The sequence below is a fragment of the Cinclus cinclus genome, chromosome 13 (genome assembly GCF_963662255.1).
Source record: "Cinclus cinclus chromosome 13, bCinCin1.1, whole genome shotgun sequence".
Lineage (NCBI taxonomy): Eukaryota > Metazoa > Chordata > Aves > Passeriformes > Cinclidae > Cinclus > Cinclus cinclus.
Genome location: NC_085058.1, coordinates 10220224 through 10244135, shown reverse-complemented (window position 1 = coordinate 10244135; position 23912 = coordinate 10220224). Strand labels below are relative to the sequence as shown.

At 37.9% G+C, this 23912-nt stretch overlaps 1 protein-coding gene across 1 annotated transcript; it reads left to right on the top strand.

The window, feature by feature from the left end:
• Window positions 1–7433: 7433 nt before the first annotated feature.
• Window positions 7434–18599, top strand: LOC134049207 (aromatase). Its single transcript, XM_062501455.1, has 9 exons — window positions 7434–7722; window positions 8676–8826; window positions 10964–11118; window positions 11387–11563; window positions 12235–12349; window positions 13557–13671; window positions 14273–14435; window positions 15806–16047; window positions 18333–18599. The coding sequence occupies exons 1-9, from the start codon at window positions 7578–7580 to the stop codon at window positions 18597–18599; spliced, it is 1530 nt and encodes a 509-aa protein (XP_062357439.1). The 5' UTR covers window positions 7434–7577.
• The last annotated feature ends 5313 nt before the right edge of the window (window positions 18600–23912 follow it).

The window sequence follows — 23912 nt, the reverse complement described above, 5'->3', positions numbered from 1 at the left end:
ACATTGAGACAATTTGGACTTCTCTTGCTTCAAACCAGTAACAGGCACAAGTACCTTATTCATGCTTCTGTGTCAACACCTCTTCTAACAGATCTTTGGACATTAACGTTTCCTGTAATCACATAATGCAGGTCTTCAAAACAATTGGAAGTTAAGTTTGTTTGAGTTGCCCTAAACTACAGCAAAAAAAAAAGAACTGCAAAGCAGAGTTTACAGCCTTAGTTTGTATAATAATTCGGAGGAGTTCTCAAACCAGCTGGGAGCACAAAGCAAAGAGCACCTACAGAAGTACACGGGACAGCAGCCAGTCCTCCCCAGTGTCAGTGAGGGATTGTGTCCTAGACAATGCTATGACAACTTCATACATTCTGATTTCAAAATAAAACTTTTGGACTGCCTCGCTGTTGGAAATTGAAAATACCTTTAGATACTTGGCAAAGTCTTAATATAATTTCCGCTAGTTGTATCTCCAGTTAAATGACAAATTTGTTTCCTTGTTCAGAGCCACTAAACACAAACTATAAACTTTGTTTACTTCTCTGTTTTACTCTTCAGTCTCAATTCTAACCAGCCCTAGGCATGTGTATCTCTGGCTGTTTTGCAGCAGATACACTGAGCTGTAGAGGTAAAATTACAAAATTTTCTTTTCAAAGCAACAGCCCGTGATCTATTACAATAAACAAACTTCCATCTCCAAGCAACTGATCTCTTAGCAACAAGAAGCACCTGCATAAAAGATGCTACAGAGAGTGATCACCAGAAAACCTATCCAGACCTTTAAGAGGAGCACATCAGGAGCCAGGATAGCACCAGGATAGCACTCTCCACCGGCAGAAATCCAGAAGTAACAGGAAGACACAGGTAAATTTTCAATTCATATTCTAACATTTTTCTTCCAACAGAATGGGTAGGACATTACATAAATGGGATTTATTTTTGTTTTGAGTGGGAAGTATGCCTTCTGGAGCTGCTTTTATCTGCTACTGTAATTATCTTTGTGGAAATTATATGCTGTCACTATCTAAAAAGAGATTTTTCTTTTTTAGTAGAAAATATGCAGGTCTTTGACCAAATTCTTGGTAGTAAAACAACAGTAATATGCTATATATTTTGCAAGCATTCTACAAAGTTTCTGTTTTAAGAAACAGCACAGTGTTCTTGCAGAATACCTATCCTAAGAAAGAGTATTAACTTCATGCAACCTTTCAAGCTGTTTACATTACATCAAAAAATATTAAATCATTTCAGTTTTTATGGATACAGGCCCCCTGGATAAAACAACCCAAACCTGTTCAGTGTTTCTGTGGTGTCTGATTTAATTCTTTTGACTCTCAAGTGGATTTTTTTCACGCGTGCCACAAAAAAGTTATGGCAGAATACACAGCATGGGACAGACACTGCCTGCTTCTGCTGCAGAGCAATGCAGAATTAGTTTGAAAGTTGAGAATTTTGGACAAACTGACATTTCCAAGCATCATTGTCACAGCATGGAAAAATGGATTGTGAGGTTTAAAAAATGAGGTAAAAAAAAAGTGAGGATAAAAATCAGGTAGAACAAATCTGGAACTGACCCTGGGCATTTTTGTTATTTTACCAAAGCTCGATATATCTCAGCTGGTGTTTGTTTTGGAAAAGTGCTGTCTTTCTTCCAGCTGCTATATCTCATTTAATAATATCTGATTAATAAAGTCATTAGCAAAAAGAATGGTTTGAGAATTGTTGTGCATTCTTTCTTAGTCTTGTTTTTTTCAAATATTCAGGTAAACTTTTCTTCAGGATCAATTTGCATACTTTGATAGAATACATTATATTTATAGCCAGAGGAAAAAAAGTAAAAAATAATTCATATTTCTTAGAGAGTCGTCCCTTCTGTGTCAGCTAACTTTTTGCTGAAATTGATGAAGGTATTTGCTAGCAGTAAAAGTACAGCAGAAACATGACTATGGTAGAGAGAGCTGGTTTTTATTTAAGAAATTAGAAACAAAACACCTACCCTGTAGTAACAGAAGCCAACAGCAGCTACCTAGAGAAAACCCTCCTCACACGCACAGGTCTGCTTTGCCACAGTCATAACAAGGAGTCTGATAAAAAGCACTTTAGAGAGATTTCAGTTGCCATCCACAACTCACTTTCTGGTTAGTTTTGAATTAATTAGAGCTTGTGGAGTTGTAATGAAACTTTGAGGTTGCCAGGAGGTGAATTCCAGCCTGCAGAAGTTTGCACAGCTCTTTACAAACCCCTGCACACTTGGTGTGCTTCAGGAGATGCTTTGTTTCAGATGGAGCCCTTGCACCATCTCATGTACATGAGGGTACTTTCATGGACATTGTGGTGGTTCCCAAGCAGCAGCAAGGCCTTCTGTGAAAAGTGCTAAAGCTGGCAAGTTGTTTTTCCAAATCCCACCTCAGCCACCATATAAAGGCACAAACAAGAGGCACCGCTCCTACTGCAGCAATCCAAACCAAGAGTAATACTCAAATGGAGTCCTACATTTATAGAAGATGTTTGGGATGCATTCATTTCCCTGGCAGAGGGTTTAGTGACCAGTTCATTTCCAGTTACATGCCAGCACTGGGTGGTGCTAAGAAAACTGATTGACCAAACTGACTCCAGACAGCAGGAATTTCAACATTTACAATGGTAATTGTAAGTTTGTAATTCCAAACTGTTCTGCATCTTGGAATTCAGTGTACATCTTGATAGAAAGGGTGACAAGAAATTGAGTGTTGTGGACACTGGAGCAGACACAGTTGTGGCCACCACCAGTACTTTGATAACATTTTACAAGAGCTTTCAAAGGCAGCTGACAGAACTTAAAATCTCAGAGAAGCAAGCTCTAGGGATAGATCCTATTCAGCTGTGAAACGAGGTAACCCCATCAGAACACTCACCAAAATTAAAAAATTAAATTCCAAATAATAGCAAAAGCATCGAATGTAGCAGTCTTTCTGATCTCATGGTACAGACGTTTTCTCAACTCCACAAAATCATGGCTGTGTTCTGTATTTCTCTTTCCCTTGCCCTCTGACACAACATTAGGTTCCTACCTCCTCATTTACTTGTCGAGAGCCCCTTTAGATGCCAGGATGATCATTACTCAATTCCCACTTCCAAGCTTCTGCTGAAAGCTGTCATCTCTTCCTCCTCTCTTCCTCCTCCTCCTCCTCCTCTAACCTAAACAACAGATGAAGTTGTAAGTGCTATTTAGATTAGATTTCATAGTAATCAAGTGGTACAGGATTATTATTCTACAAGGCTGTAATAATCATTCCACACTGCTAGAATACATTTACATAGTAATTAGATGTGATAGACCTCTACAGCTACACAAATTCCAGCCCACTGACTCCAGCTCTAGAAAATTACTGAAAAAGGGCTTTATTCCCTCATTTTCACATTTTACTATATTTATCTTCCTTTTGAGATGCAGAGGATTGAGTTAAAAGTAGAAAAGAGTCCTAAACAAGGCAGAGTGCTTCAGAAACAGAGTAATGAAAACATCTTAACTTTAAAATGTCTGCTCTGCACATTGGGACTGCAAACCTGTCTGCAATGAGAGATGTGTGACAGATGCAAAGGATCAGGCAACTAAAGCACAGTGAAAACTTATTAAGGGATAAATATAATTAAGTAATAAAACAAATGAAAAGTAATTAAGAAAAAAGTACTGTAGATCAAAGACAAAAATTGTGACAAGAGCAGTGCAATAAGAGATAACCAATAGATTGTGATGGGAAACTCTCAGTCTCAAACATCCCCATTGCATCCTGAGAGAATTAAAGAATTAGAAGAGACCACATAACCCAGGGTGACACTAAATAAATGTGCAGCCTGATGCTTACAGAGTAATTTATCTCTCACCTTACAAGGAATGGCAAGCACTCTCAAGTTTAAAAAAGCCTCCTGATGTGTTCTCAGCTTTAAACCCCACAGCCCTTCAAGGAAACAAGACAGTCCCTCAGTCAAGGATGTGACATATGCTGTACACCTGGTGATAAATATCTGCTTCAAATCTGTTAAGATCTACTGGTCTTTTGTTTTTTCAGAGGTACTGTGTTCCTTCAGTCTCTATCAACATTGGCAAACATTGTGGTACAATGGGAGCACATCTGTAAAACTAAATGGGTTTTGTGTGAAATAAGTTTTTATTTTTCCAAACTGTTTAAACCTATATAAGTTGCTTCATATGCTGCTAATATGGGTTAAAAATACTTGGGAATTTATAACAAGTGGCAGAACTTTTTCTCTCCTGACAGATGAACCACTCCAAAGGAAACAACTCCAGGACACAAGAATGGCTCTTCAAGAGTTACCGGGCATTTTTATGAACTCCTTCTAAAATCAAGACAGATTTTCAGCTGCAATTCTATAATATGGTTTTATGAAACTGCTCTTTTTCAGACAGAGTCATTAAGTACAAAACTCTAACCAGAATAAGAGGTGTCAATACAGCTGTCCTTTAGATATACGAGCTTTTCTCTTTACTCTGGACCTTGACATTATTCCTCACATTACCTTTAGCAACAAAACATTTAACAGAACCTAGAATATTCTCCTAGTGCTTTGTAGCCAAGACTCAAAAATCAGAAATCTAAAGGGTTCTCTGCTGGCAGCTGCCTTTCCCAGGTGTTGAGATCTGTAATTGCTGTCAGGCCAGATAGCCTGTGCACATCCATCTATTCTGTCACAAAAGCACTTTCCTATAATAAGTCTCTTTCCCCCCACTAGATAGTGGGATTTTAAAAGCTTTTTTTTTGCCTCATCCCTCCTCCACCACAGAAGTAACAATCAGAACCAGGAAACCCCTCTGATCTGAGACACCCCAACCAGCTGCAAGGAAAGGAAAATTACCTACAGCAGAAAAGACAAAATGAGCAAGACTAGAGAAACTTTCTTTCATGCAGAGAGGGCATTCTAACTCAGTTCCATTTCTAACTTTTTCATTCTGCTCAGTGACTACTTCCTACCCAAATGGGTTTGGCTGAGGTTTTTTGAGTTAAGACTTAACTCATAGGCAGTTCTTAAAAGATGCAATGGATAAAAAGTCTGATAAGCAGTTGAGTTGAAGAATTTTTAAGTATTTTCATGGCCCAGCTGGCTTTTGCAATGAAAAAAAGAGGTTAAAAATGTAAGCCCTGAAAGTCTGCTTCAATCATACTCATTGAAATGAAGCAAACTTCTCAACACAGGACATGTTAACAGTTTAAGGTCTTTGTCTAAAGACTGTTTTAGATCAGGCCAAGACTCTAAAAAGGATTCAAATGTAATACTTTGCTTTTAATACTTTTATCTACATGACAGCACAATCCAAGATATTAAAATTATAAATGTAACAGCAAGGTGCACACTGATGTGTTGGACATAGAACAAGAAAAAATTCTTTTACTAAAAACTATAAAATTATGGAGCTGGGGCAACCAAGAATCTAAACCATTGCTATCTGTATATTTTGAAAAAACAGCAACCTGCCTGCATTCCACTGTCAAAACAATGATAAGCTTTAGCTGTGAGTATTTAAGAGCTGAACAAGATCAAAACTCAGGGCTGATTTTTAGAAAATAAAAGGGGGAGACTCATACTTGCAAAGTACACTGTGAAAACATATCAGGACCCTCAACTCTACCAGAGCTCATCCAGCAGATAAAATATTCACAGATACACATTGGGAGGTAAAATTTGGTTTATTTCACAGAACCCAAATGCATAACCAGCTCCACACTTGTCCCCACTGAGAATATGAGGCAGTGAAACCACTGTACACACACCAGAATGTCTTGGAGATGAAAGAAAAAAAACAAACAGAAAAAAAATGCACATCAGAGCCTCTCTCTGTCAATGGAGTATGAACGTGAAGTTTATGCAGACTCAGAGAGAAAGCAACATAAAAATGGAACTATACCCCCCAAGTGTGGCTATTTCCCTCTATAATGCTGTAAACTCATATTAGTGAAAGGGAAAGAAGTTGATAAAATATTAAGTATACACAGGCATGCCTTTGTTGTGGTAAGGAATAGCACTCAAGGAAATTGAAACTACTAAATACATGATAAAAACACTTTTGATTACAAACTTTTATCCTCAACGTGCAAGACAATACAACAGCTGGATGTGCCCAGGATGTGACCTGTCCCTGGCACTCTCAGAAGGGGTGGGCTGCTCCCTATTGCAATAGCAGGGATGTTTCTGAAAGACCACCTGGCAGATTGGTCATTTTGGATCATAAAAACCCCAGAAGCCTGGCACACAAAACATCCACAAGAGAGCATTGCATGCACCTGCAAGGTTTTAAACCACCTCTCACTCCCTTTCCCCATATTCCCTTGCTACATCCCATGCATTTCCTCCTTCGACCATAAACACCAGGGCTCTCACTATCTCGAAAGCATCTATCCCATTCTTGGCCTAGTTTAGCATAATTATAGCACTGATGGTCACTATAAAGCAAGCTCTCTTTTTTTCTTCTATGTGACACCAAAGCACAAGACAAACAAGAAAGCACTTGCTGAAAGTCAGCTGTATCTGAAAGCTTCCTGCTAGGTAAATATATCCTTTAAATTTGAAATAATGTTGCAGGAAGAAGCAAAACAAATCTCTTCCAAGTTATTGCCAGAGCAGAATTAAGATGTTTTATGAATAAAATATTGTGCAGGTTCAAGCAGTATCTTTCTGTGGTTAAATGAGTTCTTTCTCACATTCCTCCTCACACATATTCCTTCTCAGGAACAACAATGTCTTATATTTTATTATTTAATTCAATAGTATGCAAAAAAACCTTTGAATTAATCCTTTTATTCCCTTTATGCAGAAGTGACCTGTTGGCTGTCCTTGAGTTTTCTTTCCTGTACTGAGTGCTGGTTACAGCCTGAGTAAAAAATATGGCAACAGACAATCTGTGATCCTGTTTGTTATGGCATATGTTATATATTTCAAAGTATTTAACAGAAAACCCATAAAGAAATGCATTACGTTATATTACATTATGTTACACTCAAAGGCTGGCAGTAAAAAAAGCTATAATACATGTTTCAAACAAAAAACTGTGGTACTGGGGTACTTTATCTGAATCATTGCAAACTACCATAGTTATTCTGGAAACGCAGGACCTCTGGCACTACAGGCATGCAGGAAGGGAACAGCTAAGTAAGACAGACAAAAGCTGGCAAGTGAACTCCTTCAATGCTTCCACATGTGCTGAAAGTTTCATTTCTTGTGTTTTGGTTAGAGGTTTGCAAGGAGTAAACCTCAGCGTTGGCCAGCCAAGTCGATATCAGAGATAAAAGGTCTGTCAGCCAAAATATCCAAAACTATGCCTCAACATCAAGGTCAGAAAACCTTTGTTATTCCTAAGCAAAAAAAGTATCTGCTTCATGTCTGTCTTGACTTGTGATGAAGCTTGGCCCAGCAAGCACCAGGCAGTCACTCATTATAAAGCCACGTCCAGAGCTGGTTTGCTCATTTGTAGGAACTACAAAGGGGGTGAGAGGTACCAAGCAAAGCTGAACACATCTGAGCTTTGACAGCCTCTGCCTCTCCCCTCCCTTCTCTCTCTCTTTTTGAAGCAAAGCCTCTTTGAAGAGATGGTGCTGGAGACCCTGAATCCAATGCACTACAACATCACCACCCTGGTACCAGACACAATGCCTGTGGCCACAGTGCCCATACTCATCCTCATGTGCTTTCTCTTTCTAATATGGAATCATGAAGAGACTTCATCAATACCAGGTAAATTAACTTTTGTGGCTGTTGTGCTGCATAAAAGTTTTCAGAGTAATTTTTGTTTGTTTCTCAAATTTAAGTGACAAATTAATGCTGAATAATCATGTTATGACAACTATGATTCAGTTTAAATAATGCAGTTTTTAAAAAACTCATGATAAAGGATATCAGGCTTATTCTAACTTCAGAACTTCTATAATTGTGGCTTGGCCATATGACACTTAGTTTTCAGCTTTATTTTGTGTATGTTAGAAAGATACAATACTATTTTACAAACTCAAGATGTTCTCATTTTTATGTGCATTATAAACTACTTTTTACATGTTTTGAAGTTTAAGTCACTCTAAATTGCCTTAAGTCCAAACAGTTATCTAAGAAGCTGTTCAGATTTTAGTAGGGTATCGATCCTTCTCTATCTTTAGCACTGAAAACCCTCCAGAGCTGAACAACATTGAATTCCCTTTCTCTTCTGTCATGTTTTGGGGGCTCGTTTAGACAGTAATGGCTCATCTTATTTTTCACCAGATGCAGTGCCCTGCTGCATGTAGGAGGGCAGTGCACAATCTCCCACAGGGGCTGGACCAGAATCACCCCAAGCCAGTACGGTGACTCCTGAACGAAATTCTGGGAAAAGACCTTTGCCCAGAAGAGCATTTCTTCTTTCTAGGATGGAGCCACTGTCCCTCCAAAAGCGAGCAGCAGCTGGAGGTTGTACAGAGCAGCACTGAATGTTTGTTGTGGGTACCACTGAAAGCATTAGAGGAGTCCTCAGATATTGGGACTTCACCAGCACAGCTGCAGCTCCTGAGACAGTTCCAGACCAGGGCTGTTTGTGTGAAGTGCCCAGCACAGACTGGGGCTGTCAAGTGAGAAACCTCCTTTCAAAAGGGAGATGCTCAGAGGTGTTTTCACATCTGTGAGCACTGCTGAGACCAAACCTCTCTTACCCTGTTTCTTAGGGCCAGGATACTGTATGGGAATCGGTCCCCTCCTCTCACATGGGAGATTTCTCTGGATGGGAGTAGGGAATGCCTGCAACTACTACAATAAGACATATGGAGAATTTGTGAGAGTTTGGATCAGCGGTGAAGAAACATTTATAATTAGCAAGTAAATCTTTATTTTTTTATACTTAGTAACTTGAAAGGCTTTGTGACTTTACAACCTCTTTGCTACTTTTTTCTGAAGTAGAATTGAATTTGTTATTTTCAAAATTTGTCCTAACAAAAACCCTTTACTTTCTGCTATTCACAGACCTTTTACTAATCTTGTGTTTGTTTAAAGACTCTGCTACTGATGTTTTGGTGAATTCTCCTAGTATTTTTTTTGTGTAAAAGAAAGTGCTCTGGCTGAATCCTAAAAATAATTTACCATTCCATTTATTATTAAGATAACATTCAGTTTAGGGATCTAGGCTGACTGCAATGTGGGATTAAGCCAAATTTTTGTTTTCCGTGTTTCTAAGTTTCTCTTCAAAGTGGAAGTAAATGCTTGAAGGTTATGGCTCCAATTCAATGATTTAACGAAGCAAATACAGCATTGCAGTATTAGGAGCAATTCCACTCCAATTAATGGGATTATTCACAGGCTTCAATTATGCACAGTATTAAAACATAATGCTAAACTTCAGTCTATCATTTTATTAGTTCCAGTGGATGATTGCTTACTTCTTACACTGGATTATTATAAGTCATGCCACTAAAGAGAAAAGAAAGAAAAAGAGTAGTAAAAGGTTTACCACGTGTAACTGATAAAGAATCAGAACCTTTTTAGGTAACAATGTCAATTAATTCATACTTTCATTAGGTAAACAATGCTAGATTTACATTGTTTTCCTTCAGACATTTTTTTGCTTTAAATAATTGTACATAGAAAACAAGTATTTAACTTTTTTAAAGCAAGAACATAGAATAAAATTTTCAGTGGATCCTAAGTTCACTGCAAAACTAAACATAACCTGGCTTCTGTAAAAGAAAGCCAATTTCATCTTTTTTCACCACTGTCATCTGAACTTTTAGCACCAAATCTAATACTGAGGTGCTAATGCACAGAGGGAAGGACTTGAAGTCTTGCTTACAACAGCAACAGCTGATGTCTTTTGGAGGACTTCATTAAATAGTTTCATAAGGAAAACTTGCTTATGCAAGGTCTCTTGACAAAACCCTTCCTTGAAACATTATGATGACTCTCCTGCATAGACACATGGGATGGGAGGAAGGAAAATGAGCCTGCTGCATCTCCTCCTTTCTGGGAACAGCTGTCAGGATTCAGCACCATCTTTCATGTTCAGGGAAATACAGATGGTGTGCCCTGACATGGGAAAAAACTTCAATGTTAACTTTATCTCCAGGATGTGCAAAACTGTGAAACCAAGAACATTTGCAGTCAATAGCAAAAGTCACATTTACATCAACTGACTGAGAAATTAAACTAAATCCATGTTAGTAGTCTGGGTCTTGGCCCATAGACTACAAAGTAAAGAAAGAAACGTTTAGTTTCATTTCAAATCTTTGTTCTGATGTTCTTTCTTTTGGTTGGATTCTCTTTGATCAGTGTTTCATCACATCCACATTTCTGAAATGTTGGCTCCCTCTAAAGGAAATTATATCTTAAAGCAAGAATGCTGTCTGCCAGCGCCAGCAAATTAATCTTGCTGACTGTAAATATAATTACGCATATCATGGATTTCCATTATGTGCCTCTTCAAGAATATTTATTATTTATCCCACATATCCCATCGTATTACGATGATGCATATTTAAGTGATGAATGTATTTTTATGCTTTCAGTATGTGTCTGGGAATGACCACAGAGCTACAAAAGAATACATAGCATTGACTAGACAAAAGTAAAGCTGTAATTTAGTGCACATCAAATATTTTACCTCATCCTCTGAAATATCTGACATTGGGCCCTGTCTTAGTGTATCATAAAAATTGACACATTTCTATGTATACACACTATTCAATTTAAAATCCTTCATTAACCATTTGCATTTTAATTGAAAAATAGTTTAAATCTGAACAGAAGAAAATACTGCTTTAATATAAATTCTGAAGGCATTGATCATCAAGATTTTTAATTATATGAAAGGGACAACATTTTGTGCTAAGCATTGTACTTCCTGCTATATTAAGAATACAAGTCAGCACTTGGGAGCAGCTGTAAAATGTCAGAATACAAATGCTGTATTCAATCTTTGAAAGTTTTTTTTTTATTTGGTGCTTTTTCCTCCTTCCTTCCCCAGATCCTCAAGTGTGTTCCATGTAATGAAGCACTGGCATTACGTGTCTCGATTTGGGAGCAAGCTTGGATTACAGTGCATTGGCATGTACGAGAATGGGATCATATTTAACAACAACCCAGCACACTGGAAAGAAATTCGACCCTTTTTCACCAAAGGTAACTCGGTGTGCGCTGAGAGCCTGCATCCCTGTGACGCACACAGCCGAGCTTCCCTGAAATGCTGTTGTGTTTGTCTGAAATCCCTATCAAAGAAATCTTTTCCTTCCAAAGAACAATAAACCAGTTCAGTTCCAGAAGGGTTTTACACCAGCCACTGGCACAGTAACGTTCGCCATTCTATCGACACCATTATCAATCACCAAGACACAGTTAAGAAGGTACAGAAATTAATGAAACTTTTGCTCGTTTTGCACGAACGTTTCAGCTCTGTCCGGCCCCGGGCTGGTGCGCATGATCGCGATTTGTGTGGAGTCAACCATCGACCACCTGGACAAACTCCAGGAGGTGACGACGGAGTTGGGGAACATCAACGTGCTGAACCTCATGAGGAGGATCATGCTCGACACATCCAACAAGCTCTTCCTCGGGGTCCCTCTGGATGGTACTGACACTCTCACTTTTGTGCCTTGGGATGGGTCTGAAATGCATATCCAAGGAAAATCCATTGATACCGCTCACCAAAAGTTTGTCTCAAAAACACAGCAAGGACATACTCTTGTACCACCATGTAATGAATTGAAATTGATTTATTATCATGTTAGTTATAAAAAAGTGTTTTATATGGCCAAAAAGTATACATTAGCTTGTCACCCACCTTAATGAATTGTACCATTTAAAGAGATTTTTATGCGCCAGTTTGGTACAATTCCAATATTACATTATATTCATGCAAGAATCTTAAATCTTTTCACCAAACAAAATTATTTTTCTGAAAAGTTCACCTAAAAATTTATGTTTTCTACTATTTCTTCAGTCTATGACAGAAATAACATTATCAGGGCATCTAAATTGCCCATTTCAGTGCTCTGCAATAGTTGTTTCTGCCCTCCTGGTCGGGCTGACACACCTCTGTGTCCTTGCAGCAAGTTACCAAGAGTTTCCACAAAGATCCAGACCTTTTTTAGAGTATGCTACAAATGTTACCTACCAGTTGCTTATCAAATTCCCATTAAATTAGTGGAGCAGGGAACACAATCTTGTAATTAATTTTTCTGAAGGATTTATCTTTCTCTTTCATGACTATTGACTTTCTTTTTTTACATTTCTTTTCAGAAAATGCCATTGTGGTTAAGATTCAAAACTACTTTGATGCCTGGCAAGCACTTTTATTAAAGCCTGACATATTTTTTAAGATTTCTTGGCTGTGCAAGAAATACAAAGATGCAGTGTGAGTATCAACCCTTCTACAGAGCGTTTGCATAAGATTCTTTCTTCCTTCTTATGATGAAGCTTGATGTTTTCCTCTGCATTTTAGAAACTAAATTGTGACACTTGCAAAAGTGGCTGCTGAGGTGCCCTGTCTGCAGAGCCAAGGCAGAACCAGATTTGTCACTGGTGGTACAAGTGGCTGAATTCCTGGAGCAGTTTCAAGCTTTGTCTATCCAGTCCCAGTTTATTCACCGAAATATCAGTTCATGCACACTCAAACATGAAACTAAACTGAGACCACTGGTTCGGTTCAGACAAGGAAAAGCCACCACAAGGATGAAGTTCTATGTGCTGTCCAGCTGGGGACAATCAGAGTGGGCTACAGCTCATCCAAACAAGGAAACCCATCTGTACTCAGGGCACAGCCCCAAGAGTTAACCCTTGAGCAGGAACCTGTTTATTGGTTCTCTCAACATGCATTTTTGAGTCAACTGCTCGTTCATGAGCTAAAACTTGATACTTAGTGTGATAATCCAGGTTTCAAGGTTGGGGTTGTTTTCCTTAAATAAGGAACAAATATATTTTGCCATTTTCCTCTTTGCAAAAACGCAAAATGCCTCTTCCAGTTTTGTGATCTTGTTTTCTGTCTTCCAACAAAAAAGAGCTGGCTTTAAAAAGAACTGGCAGTCACAGGATATGAAATCTTCTATTGTTCTTCTGATAAACTTTGCAAAAAGGAACACTTGCTATTTCTAATACATAAAATATTTAGAAATACTGAGCTCTTTATGGGGATTGAAGTTCTAAATACATTTACCCTACAAACACAAATTAACTAACTCAATAGTAACAAATCCACATTTGAAAAGCCTGAAGATTTCATTCAAAAGCTTTTCAAAATACTTTTTTTTAAATAATTCTTTGGAAATGGCAATAAATATTTTAAAAATGTATTCCTTGATCGTGTATATAGACACCTTTTTCTCCTTTCCAGTCTATTCTATAAAAAGAGATTAAGATTTCATTCCAGACTGACAAGCAATTATTTAAGAGTAATAAGAAAATACACCTTGCTTAAGTATTACTACTTTTGCAGAGAACCCTATAACCATTCTTAAATACTTAATTTCTGTCATCCTTAGATGCTTTTCTTGGTATATTTCTGTATTCCTAGTCATACCCTGGTGCAGATACTTATCAAAATGTTGGATTTCCTCTGTTTCCAGCAAGGATCTTAAAGGAGCAATGGAAATCTTAATAGAACAGAAACGACAAAAGCTTTCCACTGTCGAAAAGTTGGATGAACACATGGATTTTGCCTCCCAGCTGATTTTTGCCCAGGTATTGGGAATTTACTCAAAGTACAGCTAGTTTTGTTTTTCTGACATTCTCCTGAATACAGGCTTTGCAATTTAAATTTCATATGCCTCTCTAAAAGTCACATCATCATAAAGGGATGTCGAGTAGTTGGTGCTGTGGAGTCTCTGGCAGTGACTCAAATAGGAATACTTGTATTTCAGGGTCAGGTGCTTGTCATATTTATTTAATGGCTTTAACAACATCCCTAAAACTCTTGCATCTATCCCTGAGCATCTTCAGTCTTTCTCTAACCCCTGTGTATTATTTAATGTCTTTGGTTTGCAAAGGTTTCAAATGCTGCATAACTCCTATGTTGTCTAATCTCTGACAGCTCACAGCCTCTGAGAGGAAATGCAGTAGACTAAGAAGCCTGAGCTAAGAACACACATTTCTGCTTTTCTGTAAGACAACCCACACCTATCATGACATGAGCTTCCTGCCTTTCTCTGAAAGATAAAAAAGAAATGCTATTTAGCACAAGATAGGCTGTCAATAAATTGTGCAGTCTACGGGACCTTTGTTGGCATTAGAGCTCAGCAATCAATATTTTCTCAAAAATTTCCTTTTCCTTTTTTTTTTTCAGAACAGAGGGGATCTGACTGCTGAGAATGTGAACCAGTGTGTGCTGGAGATGATGATTGCTGCTCCTGACACTCTGTCTGTGACTCTCTTCTTTATGCTAATCCTGATTGCAGAGCACCCCACAGTGGAAGAGGAGATGATGAGAGAAATTGAAACTGTTGTGGGTAAGCAGGAGCTGCGAAGTCAGTGATGTGGGAATATAAATGTGCTTCTGCAGCAGTCAAATTTCATTTACCTAAATCTGAAAATTTTAAGCATTTTCTCCTAACAGAAGTGATTGCTGTAAAACATATGAACTACTGTTTTATGTGAGAGATTATATTAAAGAGCTAATGAAAAAATGTGAGCAATTTGTAAAATAAAATAACATAGGAATGATCAGAATTGATAATCTATTAGAAATAATGTGGCATATTCTCACCTCAGCAACCACAGTGTAAAATCAGCATTCGTCTCAAGTTCCATTGAAATTATTTTCTAGTTACCCTGAAACAGCAAAAGGGGACACTTGTTTCAAATACTTCTAATCACCAGTATTTCTCTGTTCTGATAAAATACAGAACTTCTCAAAGTTTCATTATGACTCCAGAAGGGAAAGACTAGACAAAATTAAAATTATATTCTGCTGTCATCCATTTTGATCTCAAATTGGCCTCCTCTAAGTACTAATTACTAACTATTCAAAATACAATCAAGATATTCCAAATTTGTATTCTTCCCCTTCTCTAGTCTTCATTCAAAGCCTGACACTGAACCAATATAGAAACTAATTTCATCCACTCTTATTTAAGATTTACTTCTGGTCTGTTAAACACTGGAAAATGTATCGCAAGTCTTCTACTCTTTTTCTGAGGTACTTTTAATAATCCTTCTTTTGCTGTCCCCATGAGAGTACCCACTTACTCATTTTCCCTACTTCTTTCTGAAGCCTTTCCCTCTAAGGTAGGAAAGGCAAAGAGCCTTTTGTGTGGCAGAGGTGCCCCAGCAGTGAGCCTGAGCTCCTTGGGGAGCAGCAGCCAAGCTCCCAGGGGCAGCACACCCCAGCTCTGGCCGCTTCCACTTCTGCTGGAACTTTCTCATCCCAGCTGGAATTGTCAGGGCTCAGCAGGGCCTGGATGGAGCCCAGCCAAACCAACCCCACAGCCAAAATGTAAGGTCCCTACAGAATTAGCTCCAGACTATGCCCAGGCTCTGTTTGCTGTCAGCTCTTGGAAGATTTGTAGGTCATGCATTGCTGCTCTCTTGTGCAAAAGCCAGGGAAGGACCCCCAGAGTTTTGTTGTTGATGAGAACAAAGACTCAGAGTGTTCAGAAGAAGGTGAAAAATTGTTAATTAATAACCAAGGGTTTATGTTAATGAACAATATACCAGATTTCCTCAACAAGTAAGGCTACACAAAACTCCTTAGAAGCTGTTGGACCCTTCCTACAACTTCAGAACCCGAGAATCTTCCCAAAATGTTCTGATACTTGGACAATGAAGCTATTAAATTGCTAACCAACTAATCTCTTCACCATCTGCTTTATTCCACAAGGCGACAGAGACATACAAAGTGAGGACATGCCAAACTTAAAAATTGTGGAGAATTTTATTTATGAGAGCATGAGATACCAGCCAGTTGTGGACTTGATCATGCGGAAAGCGCTACAGGACGATGTCATTGATGGCTACCCTGTCAAAAAGGGCACAAACATTATCCTCAACATCGGACGGATGCATAAACTCGAATTCTTCCCAAAGCCAAATGAGTTTTCTCTTGAAAATTTTGAGAAAAATGTAAGTTTTCCATGTTATTTCTTCCTCTTACTTTGCTCAAGAACTTTGTGAGCATAAGACTGTTTTCCCTTTGTCTAAGTGCCTAGTTAGCCATACAACCTGCTGAATGCTATTGTTGCTGTTGTCATTATATTATTATTATTATTATTATTATTATTATTATTATTATTATTATTATTATTATAGCAGGGCAGATATTTTCCTGTCATTCAGCCTTTTAAATAAAAAATAATTGCTATATAGAAAACAGTTTTTTCCAGATGAGGCTGCCTGAGGATTCTCTGGAGAGGTGAAGCAGTGCAGTAACTTCTGAGAGACTGGGGATCTAGTGCCCTTGTTATTCTTTTTTTTTTTTTTAATTATCAATATTTTTAGCCTGTAATGAAAATTTTAAGTTTTATCTAACTTAATACTGTGGATATTGAATAATTAAGTTCCCATTCAGGACTGAATTTCAAATGAAGTTACATTCTAACTACCAGAAGAACTATAATCAAAAGTAATACGTGAATATTTTTTCTTCTTCTAATCCCCTACTATTTAGAACATCCTTCAGATTATTTACTCAGACCTCTGCTCTGCTGATTACTGATGAAACACTTGGTTTTCTGAAACTGTATTTGTTCAGCAATAATAACCTGGAGAGATTAAAACTGCACTGATATGTTAGCAGCTGCACATGAACACTGACAGCAGCAACTTCAGCTTTAAAGAAAGAATCAGCCTACTTTAATACACCAAAAATGAACTTTAAAACACCTGAAGTAAACAGCCAAGGAAAAAAAAATATATATGAGTGTTCAAGCCAGAAAAAAACTTTAAGGTTTAGCAATTTCTTAGCAAAAAGCTAAGAGTACCATATATGCCACACACACAGATGAGCACTAATCCACCTGGTTCATATTTCTCAACTGCTGTTGGGCTACCCAGAGCAAACCCTGCACACAGCATTAAAAACAACAGCTCAAAAAACCTCATTGTAGAAAATTCCAGAAGAGGGTAAGTGATGCAGTTTATTGAAATCACAGCTCACTGTGAATAGATTCCATTTTGCCACCCATTATTCACATTCCAAGTATTTCTATCAAAAATGGGTATCTTGCTTAATTTACGAGGACATCTTGCTACTAAAAATATTTCCCCTTGACCAAATATTTAGCCACACATTTTCTCTTTGACTTGACACATTCTCTTTGCCACATGATTATTCTGGCAGGCACAATTTTCCCCCGGTTCTCTAAGTGAATAGCAATCTATGGCATTATTTATGATAAGATGTCATCATTAGAATCTAAACATTTTTCCATTTTCCCAGGCTGTGCATTTGCCATTGTGTTGTACTGCCAGCTGCTGTACTTGCTCTGTGTTATAAACACTTGTATTTATATATAATGTTTCCAAAAGCCCAGCTCAGTTTACTTTAAAAGAAAAAAGTAACAAAACTCTTCTGCCAATCTGAAAATAAGAAAAAACAATACATTTTTTCCAGATTATTTTATATAAATCAACATTTTCTACTCTATTCTTGTTAAATAGGGAGTCAAAAAATGGTTAATGTCTGACATTTTAAAAAATAAATTACACAGATGAAGAAAAATAATTTATTTATTACCAGACTTCCTTTTTAACAGACCTACTCAATGGCAATAAAAGTAGCAGAAATTGGCTGTTCATTCTTCAGTATTCCTGGGAATCCTGCATTTTGTATTTCAGCTGACAGGACAGAAGATGATAATTTTATAAGTGTTGTCTCTCTATTAGATACTAAAAATTTTAACCTTTAATTTTATGACAAATTAGTTCTCAGAAACATTAGCTTTATCATTGCAAATGGAGTAGGTGTATGGCTTAGTGATTATCTTTAGACAAGGCATCAACCCGTATCTCATATATTTATGAGCTTTGTAATTAAAATTTTCTGAAGAACTTTTTAATGAACTCTAATGCATTTGAAGAGCAGAAGCTTCACTTCATTTCACAGCTTGTGGTGAAATCCCTGTAGCTCCCAGGACAAACAGACAAATACATGAACAGAATTCAATTATTTAACTGTACAAGCCCTGCTACCTCCAAATTTCCAAGGGCAGGTCCACACTTCTGTCAGCGGCTGTAGTTGGACCTGACTTGGGTGGGATTCCCAGTGTGAAATGAGTAATTGCTCCTAAAAGATTATTTCCACAAGTTTTTCAGAATATATCTACTACCAGTTTCCATCGTTATTTTCACTATAATTTTTATGGAGAAAAATCTGTCTCTGAGTTTGTTCCCCACGTTGTTCTCTGCAGGTTCCTTCGCGCTATTTCCAACCCTTTGGGTTCGGCCCCCGGAGCTGTGTGGGGAAGTTTATTGCCATGGTAATGATGAAGGCAATCCTAGTGACTCTTCTGAGGCGGTGCAGAGTACACACAATGAAAGGAAGAGGCCTGAACAACATCCAGAAAAACAATGACTTATCCATGCACCCCATAGAAAGGCAGCCTCTGCTGGAGATGGTTTTTACACCCAGGAGAAGCACAAATGAGAATCAGGGGGATAGAATGGATCAGCACTAAGGTCACAGGGTTTTCTCAACCACTAAGAAATATTCATCATTCCTAGTTAAATAGATAAAGCAAAACATTTTGTTGCCCTTAATGATTTCGGGTGACAACTTGAAGAACCGCAGGCCACAACTGGAAAGACTAAAAGTACAGAATAGTTTTGTTGTTGACAAAGCCATGCTATACAATTCCCGATTACTTTTTAAAACCATAGAGTTCAGACAAAATTATGCCTTCCCTTTCAAACACTGCCAGTTCAGAGGGTTGAGGGTCAACAAATGAACATACCTGATGTGTGTTTAATTCCAGGACTACACGAGTCCCTTTCCCCCACCTCCCTGAAGCTAGACCTAGCAGTATTTGACTACAGCAAAAGCTCTAACTATCTGTTTTCAAAACAGCTAGTTAGTTCATTCCAAGACTAAGAAACAATTTAAAGTATTGAAGACATCTATAAGCTGTAAAGAAATGTTTGAACAAGAAGCCATTCAAACATTTTTCTTTACGATGTTTTGCTGCCCTATTAAACAGATACCAAAGATTTACAGTGCCACACCGATTTCACCAATAGCAGTAATCTTCAGAGTACTAGGTAATAATGGCAGTTGAGATAACTGTTCTATGTTTTTAAACCCCAGTCTCCTGCTGCAGGGAATCTGTAAACCTCTTAATAAAGGGCAGGTGAGAATGAGGTGATGAACACCAAACATTACCACCAGCATTACATGGGTGGGGTAACTTTCAGCCCCACCTCCTCACCTGATTGACTGTAGAAATTTCCCACCTCACCTCTGCTTGAGTCAAGGCCAAATCCCCTCTAAGCTGTGCCAAATCCTTTTTTTTTTGACCTGGTTTTAGTTGCTCAATTCTACTTCAGAGAGTAAGATTTGGAGTTGTTGTCCGTGTTCCCAGCCCACAGCAGGAGACAGTTCCCCTCCCTAATGATCCAAACGACTCCTGGTGCTTCTCCTGTAAGAGCTCTGGGCTGTGTCCTGCTCTCCAGCATCTTGCTCCTTGCCCACTGATGTGGAGAGGTTCTGGATTTTAAGAAGATAAACACTCTACAGGCGGCAAACTTCACTGGGTAAACACCCAGAGTTTTGTAGTGACAAAAGAGAAAAGTTCTGAAGTAACAAGCAGATTTCTAGAAAATGTTTTTCAGGGTGTTTTGCATACACAGGTTTTCATTTTAACTATGAACCAGGCTGGGGTTTATACTTAATCCTTGACAGGAAGAAGTGACAACTACTCAACCTTTCTGTTCAGAATTGACCCATCTTGAGATCTGTACAATCTGGACATTGAGATCTCTACTAGCCTAATGAGGAGCTGCAGGTTTGGTCAAGAAGAAAAAGACCTTCCTAAATGGCTCAATGACAACATTCCTGGGCAGAGACCTTCCATTTTCCTTAAGCTGAGTCTTCATTCTGTGTAACACAAAGAAAGGGATTTTCCAGATAAAGTGCCTTGGTAAAGACAACCAACCAATGTACAACAAGGTTTATATTAACAATTTCCTTCCAAGTCGTTTAAACTATAATAGAAGGCAAGAAAAAAGGGGGAAAGAAGGGGCAATTATGTCTTGACTTTGAAAATATAATTAAAATTGATTAATTAATCTATTACTTCAGACAACTGAACACAGGCATGAGTCCAGCAGAGAAAGATCTATCCAGTAGCACAGAAAAACTGCAGAAACCCAACAAATAACCATGTGCCCCACCTAAAGGTAGTGAATTAGCCTGGGAATGGTGACAAAGAAGAGGAGCTGCATATTTAGGGTAATTCTCAAAACTAGATACAAATTTTCTACAGTAATTTTTTAAAAAATCAAACTTGAAAGCATTTATTGAAGAATTTATTGAAGCTAGGTTACTCCATACTCTGTAACTTTCTCCATAACATTTGCATTATACCAAAAATTGCAAGAGTGAAGTGCAATCCTGTACCACCTGTACATACAGACAAAACTGGGCAGCTGAAGACACAAAGAAATAGGATTTAATGGTAAGATTCGATGGTCTTTTCCAGATGAAAAGACTCTATGTTTCTAGAACTTCTATTTTTTAGGTCACAAAGTGACACAGTGGTATGTATCTGTGGAATACCTAATGAAACCTCTGTTTCTACATGCTTTGTACCCTTTAAACTAGGACATTGATAAAGCAGTTAGGAGAAGAAAAAACAACAAACAAATGCAACCATGTTTAAAACCTTTTTACTCATTCTGTATCATAAAACATTTCAGGGTACTTCAGTGGGCAAGTGTTTCTTATTTGCATAAGAACTCCAGAAAGAAATCCACTGAAAGCTTTTTTTCTTGAGAATAAACTATTATTTTATACACAGGATACATATTTTGCTTATTTCGCACACAAAACCAATTCTGTAGTGATAATTTGCTCTCTGATTTTCCCACCTCACACTTATAGGCCTCCTCCAAGTAAAATTTTCCACAAGCTTGAAATTAATAAATTATCATTCCAATTTTGCAGTAATTGTATGAAATCAAATAGAAGAAAAATGCATGATACTCTGATTTCTTGAATGTATTCTATATTGTTGAATTTGTAGACTGGAACTTCAGTAACATGTTTACCATAATTATTCTATGGACAAAATAAAGCAGTATCGTTTTTTACATTTTGTCAGCAAGGCAACAGAGTTATTTCCTGTTGTTCTTGAAGTACATTTTTTCTGGTATGTTTTAAACACAGCATTTTTGGTCCTCTGGTTCCTACAGTATTTAGTTTTGTCCACATTTGAACAGCAGAGCTGTAATTAATCTGAGCTGTCAGCCCATCTGAGTTATCCTGTTCTCCCTGACGTTATTATGGCTGTTCCTCAGTCATCTATTTGCATGAACGTTTGCACTGCCAGGTCCATTTCCCCATCCCATAATCTCACACGTGCTTGAGAGCTGCAGCTGGGGAAGCAGCATTTCAGAACTTGCCATGTGGGTATGAACAGTTCCAACCTTTCCACTGTACAGAACAGAGCTCTGATTTTAGTCTGTTTCATTAGTAGGTACTGGACAAATTCAGGTGGCTTTTTAAACCACGCCAAGTCCACAGTCAGCAGGTGACTGCTCCATCCATGTTCAGTGAATCACACACAACAAACTTGACTGTGTTTTATACATCACTGTGATTATGGGCTGCTCACAGCACATGGATGTGGATGTTGTTAGAAAATAAAATAAACGTCAAATAAAAGTTGTATGCAAAAGAGTTTAAAGTCATGTTTCATCATGTTTTCCCAATCTGAGAATCACAAGATAGTATTAAAATGCTCGGGTGTGTCTGCATGCATGAACAGATTATTAATGTATTAGATACGAGGACGAAATCTGTGATGTCCTAAAATCAAAATTCCCACTGATTTTAGAGGCTATATGATCGCCAAGATGTTTTTATAATGACAGCAAGAAGGCATAATTAAAATAATTTCAATTGTTACAAGACTACTTGCCTAGGAATGCACTTTATCAAAGCTTTAAAAGAAGGGAGCAGAGGCAGGTTTGGTGGTTCTTATGATAACAGATATTTGTGAGTACAACCAAAAAAGTTGGCTTAATGATACAAATAAAGGACTCAGCTATTGGTAAGGTAACTAAAGCAATAAAACAATGAAACAAAGAAAATAATTAAACTGACTATACAGTTCAAAGTAAATTTCACCTCATTTTCTACTCATAGAAAGATGGCACAACAAATTCAATTTGTATCCAATACCTAATTTATTTCACTGTCAAATTAAAAGCTTTCAGAATGATAAACCTTATATCTGGCTAAGTGACAGGGAACTGCAAGGTAGTAAATGGTACACTCAAAAATATTTTAAAATCACAAGAACTCTTTAACATAGATTAAAATAGATTTTTCAGACAGCGCCCTGATCTTGAGATGCTCCCAATGAAAATATGTATCCTAGAATTTTACAAGCTTTATTAGTAGTTTTTAAACATGAATACACAATTTTCATTTTATAGATTGTTCACTTTCTGTATTCTGCAATCCAATCCAATCCAATCCAGTCCAATCCAATGTTATAGCCTCAGTTACTATCCCATTAAATCCAATTCTAACCTCAAAAGAAAATTCCACTTGACAGTTGCCAGCAGAAAGGAATACAGTACTGTTTGATAGAGTAAAACAACTCAGAATTTATGCTAAATCTGCTTGCAATAATTTTATTTTTTGTAATTTAAAGCTGGAATTTGTTCCTGACATACAATTTTAAACAGGACTTAAGAGGGGTGATGTTAGGTTGATCACTGTTGGGTGATGTTGTGTTGAGTCCTGTCTGCTGTCATTGTAAGAGTTAAAATTTATTATATCTGTTTATAAAAGTGCAAGGTTTGCCTGCTGTTATAACTGTACCTTTTCAAAAGCAGATCTTTAATTTTACAGTGTAGGCAAGCAGGGGATTCCACAAATCCATCCTCCTGTAGCCCTCATTCCTTTCAGACACATCAATGCATTAAAAGGGAACCAGAGCCACCCACAAAACCCCCACTGCTGCAGTAAACCGAGATGATGTGGTGCTCTCCACGTTCTTGCTACACCTCTTGAGGTGCAGGTAATTTTACTGGGGTACCACTACTGCCGAGGAGCTCTGCACGAACCTCCCACTGGGCCAGCAGATGGCGAATTTCTCCTGCCACAAGCACAGCTCAGGTGAGGCCAAGTCCCTGCTGATGGAGAGCCGAGAGCCAAGAGACTCCTGGTCCCACTCAGCTGTTAAACACTGCTTTAGGAAGACGTGGAGTCATTCTGGAGTCGTCCAAAGTACAGAAATGGAGAGAAAACCAGCCATGGGACAAAATTTATTGGCAATAAATTACTCTGCTTATTTATCATTCCATTTATTTATTATTCCAAGTAGCACTGGCATAGAACTCTTTCCAGTATCACCTTTTGCTAGAAGTATTCTACCAGTCTAGTTGAATCTTTATGTATCATTTGGCATCAAGATCAGCAGAACCTTACTTGGTCGGGCTCAAAATGGTTTCTGAGAAATTGTAGAGCTTTGCTGGTATTTTAAGTATAATTCAACCTAACAATAAATTTGATGTATTGATACGAACACACTCTCCCAATATGATATCTTAATACAGTATTTGCCCTGTTGCTGGCTTAATTTAATGTAGTGCCTCTATGGCATTATTCCATAGCCCATAGTAGAACAGCAATCACCAAGGAAACGTTCTGGTCTTTGAAGTTAGATTTTTATGAGTAATGCAGGGCCCAACACCTCATGGAGCCTCACCACGTTTCTACAGAAGGTACCAACTTCTCAGCCCAAGAATTGAGCATGTCTTCA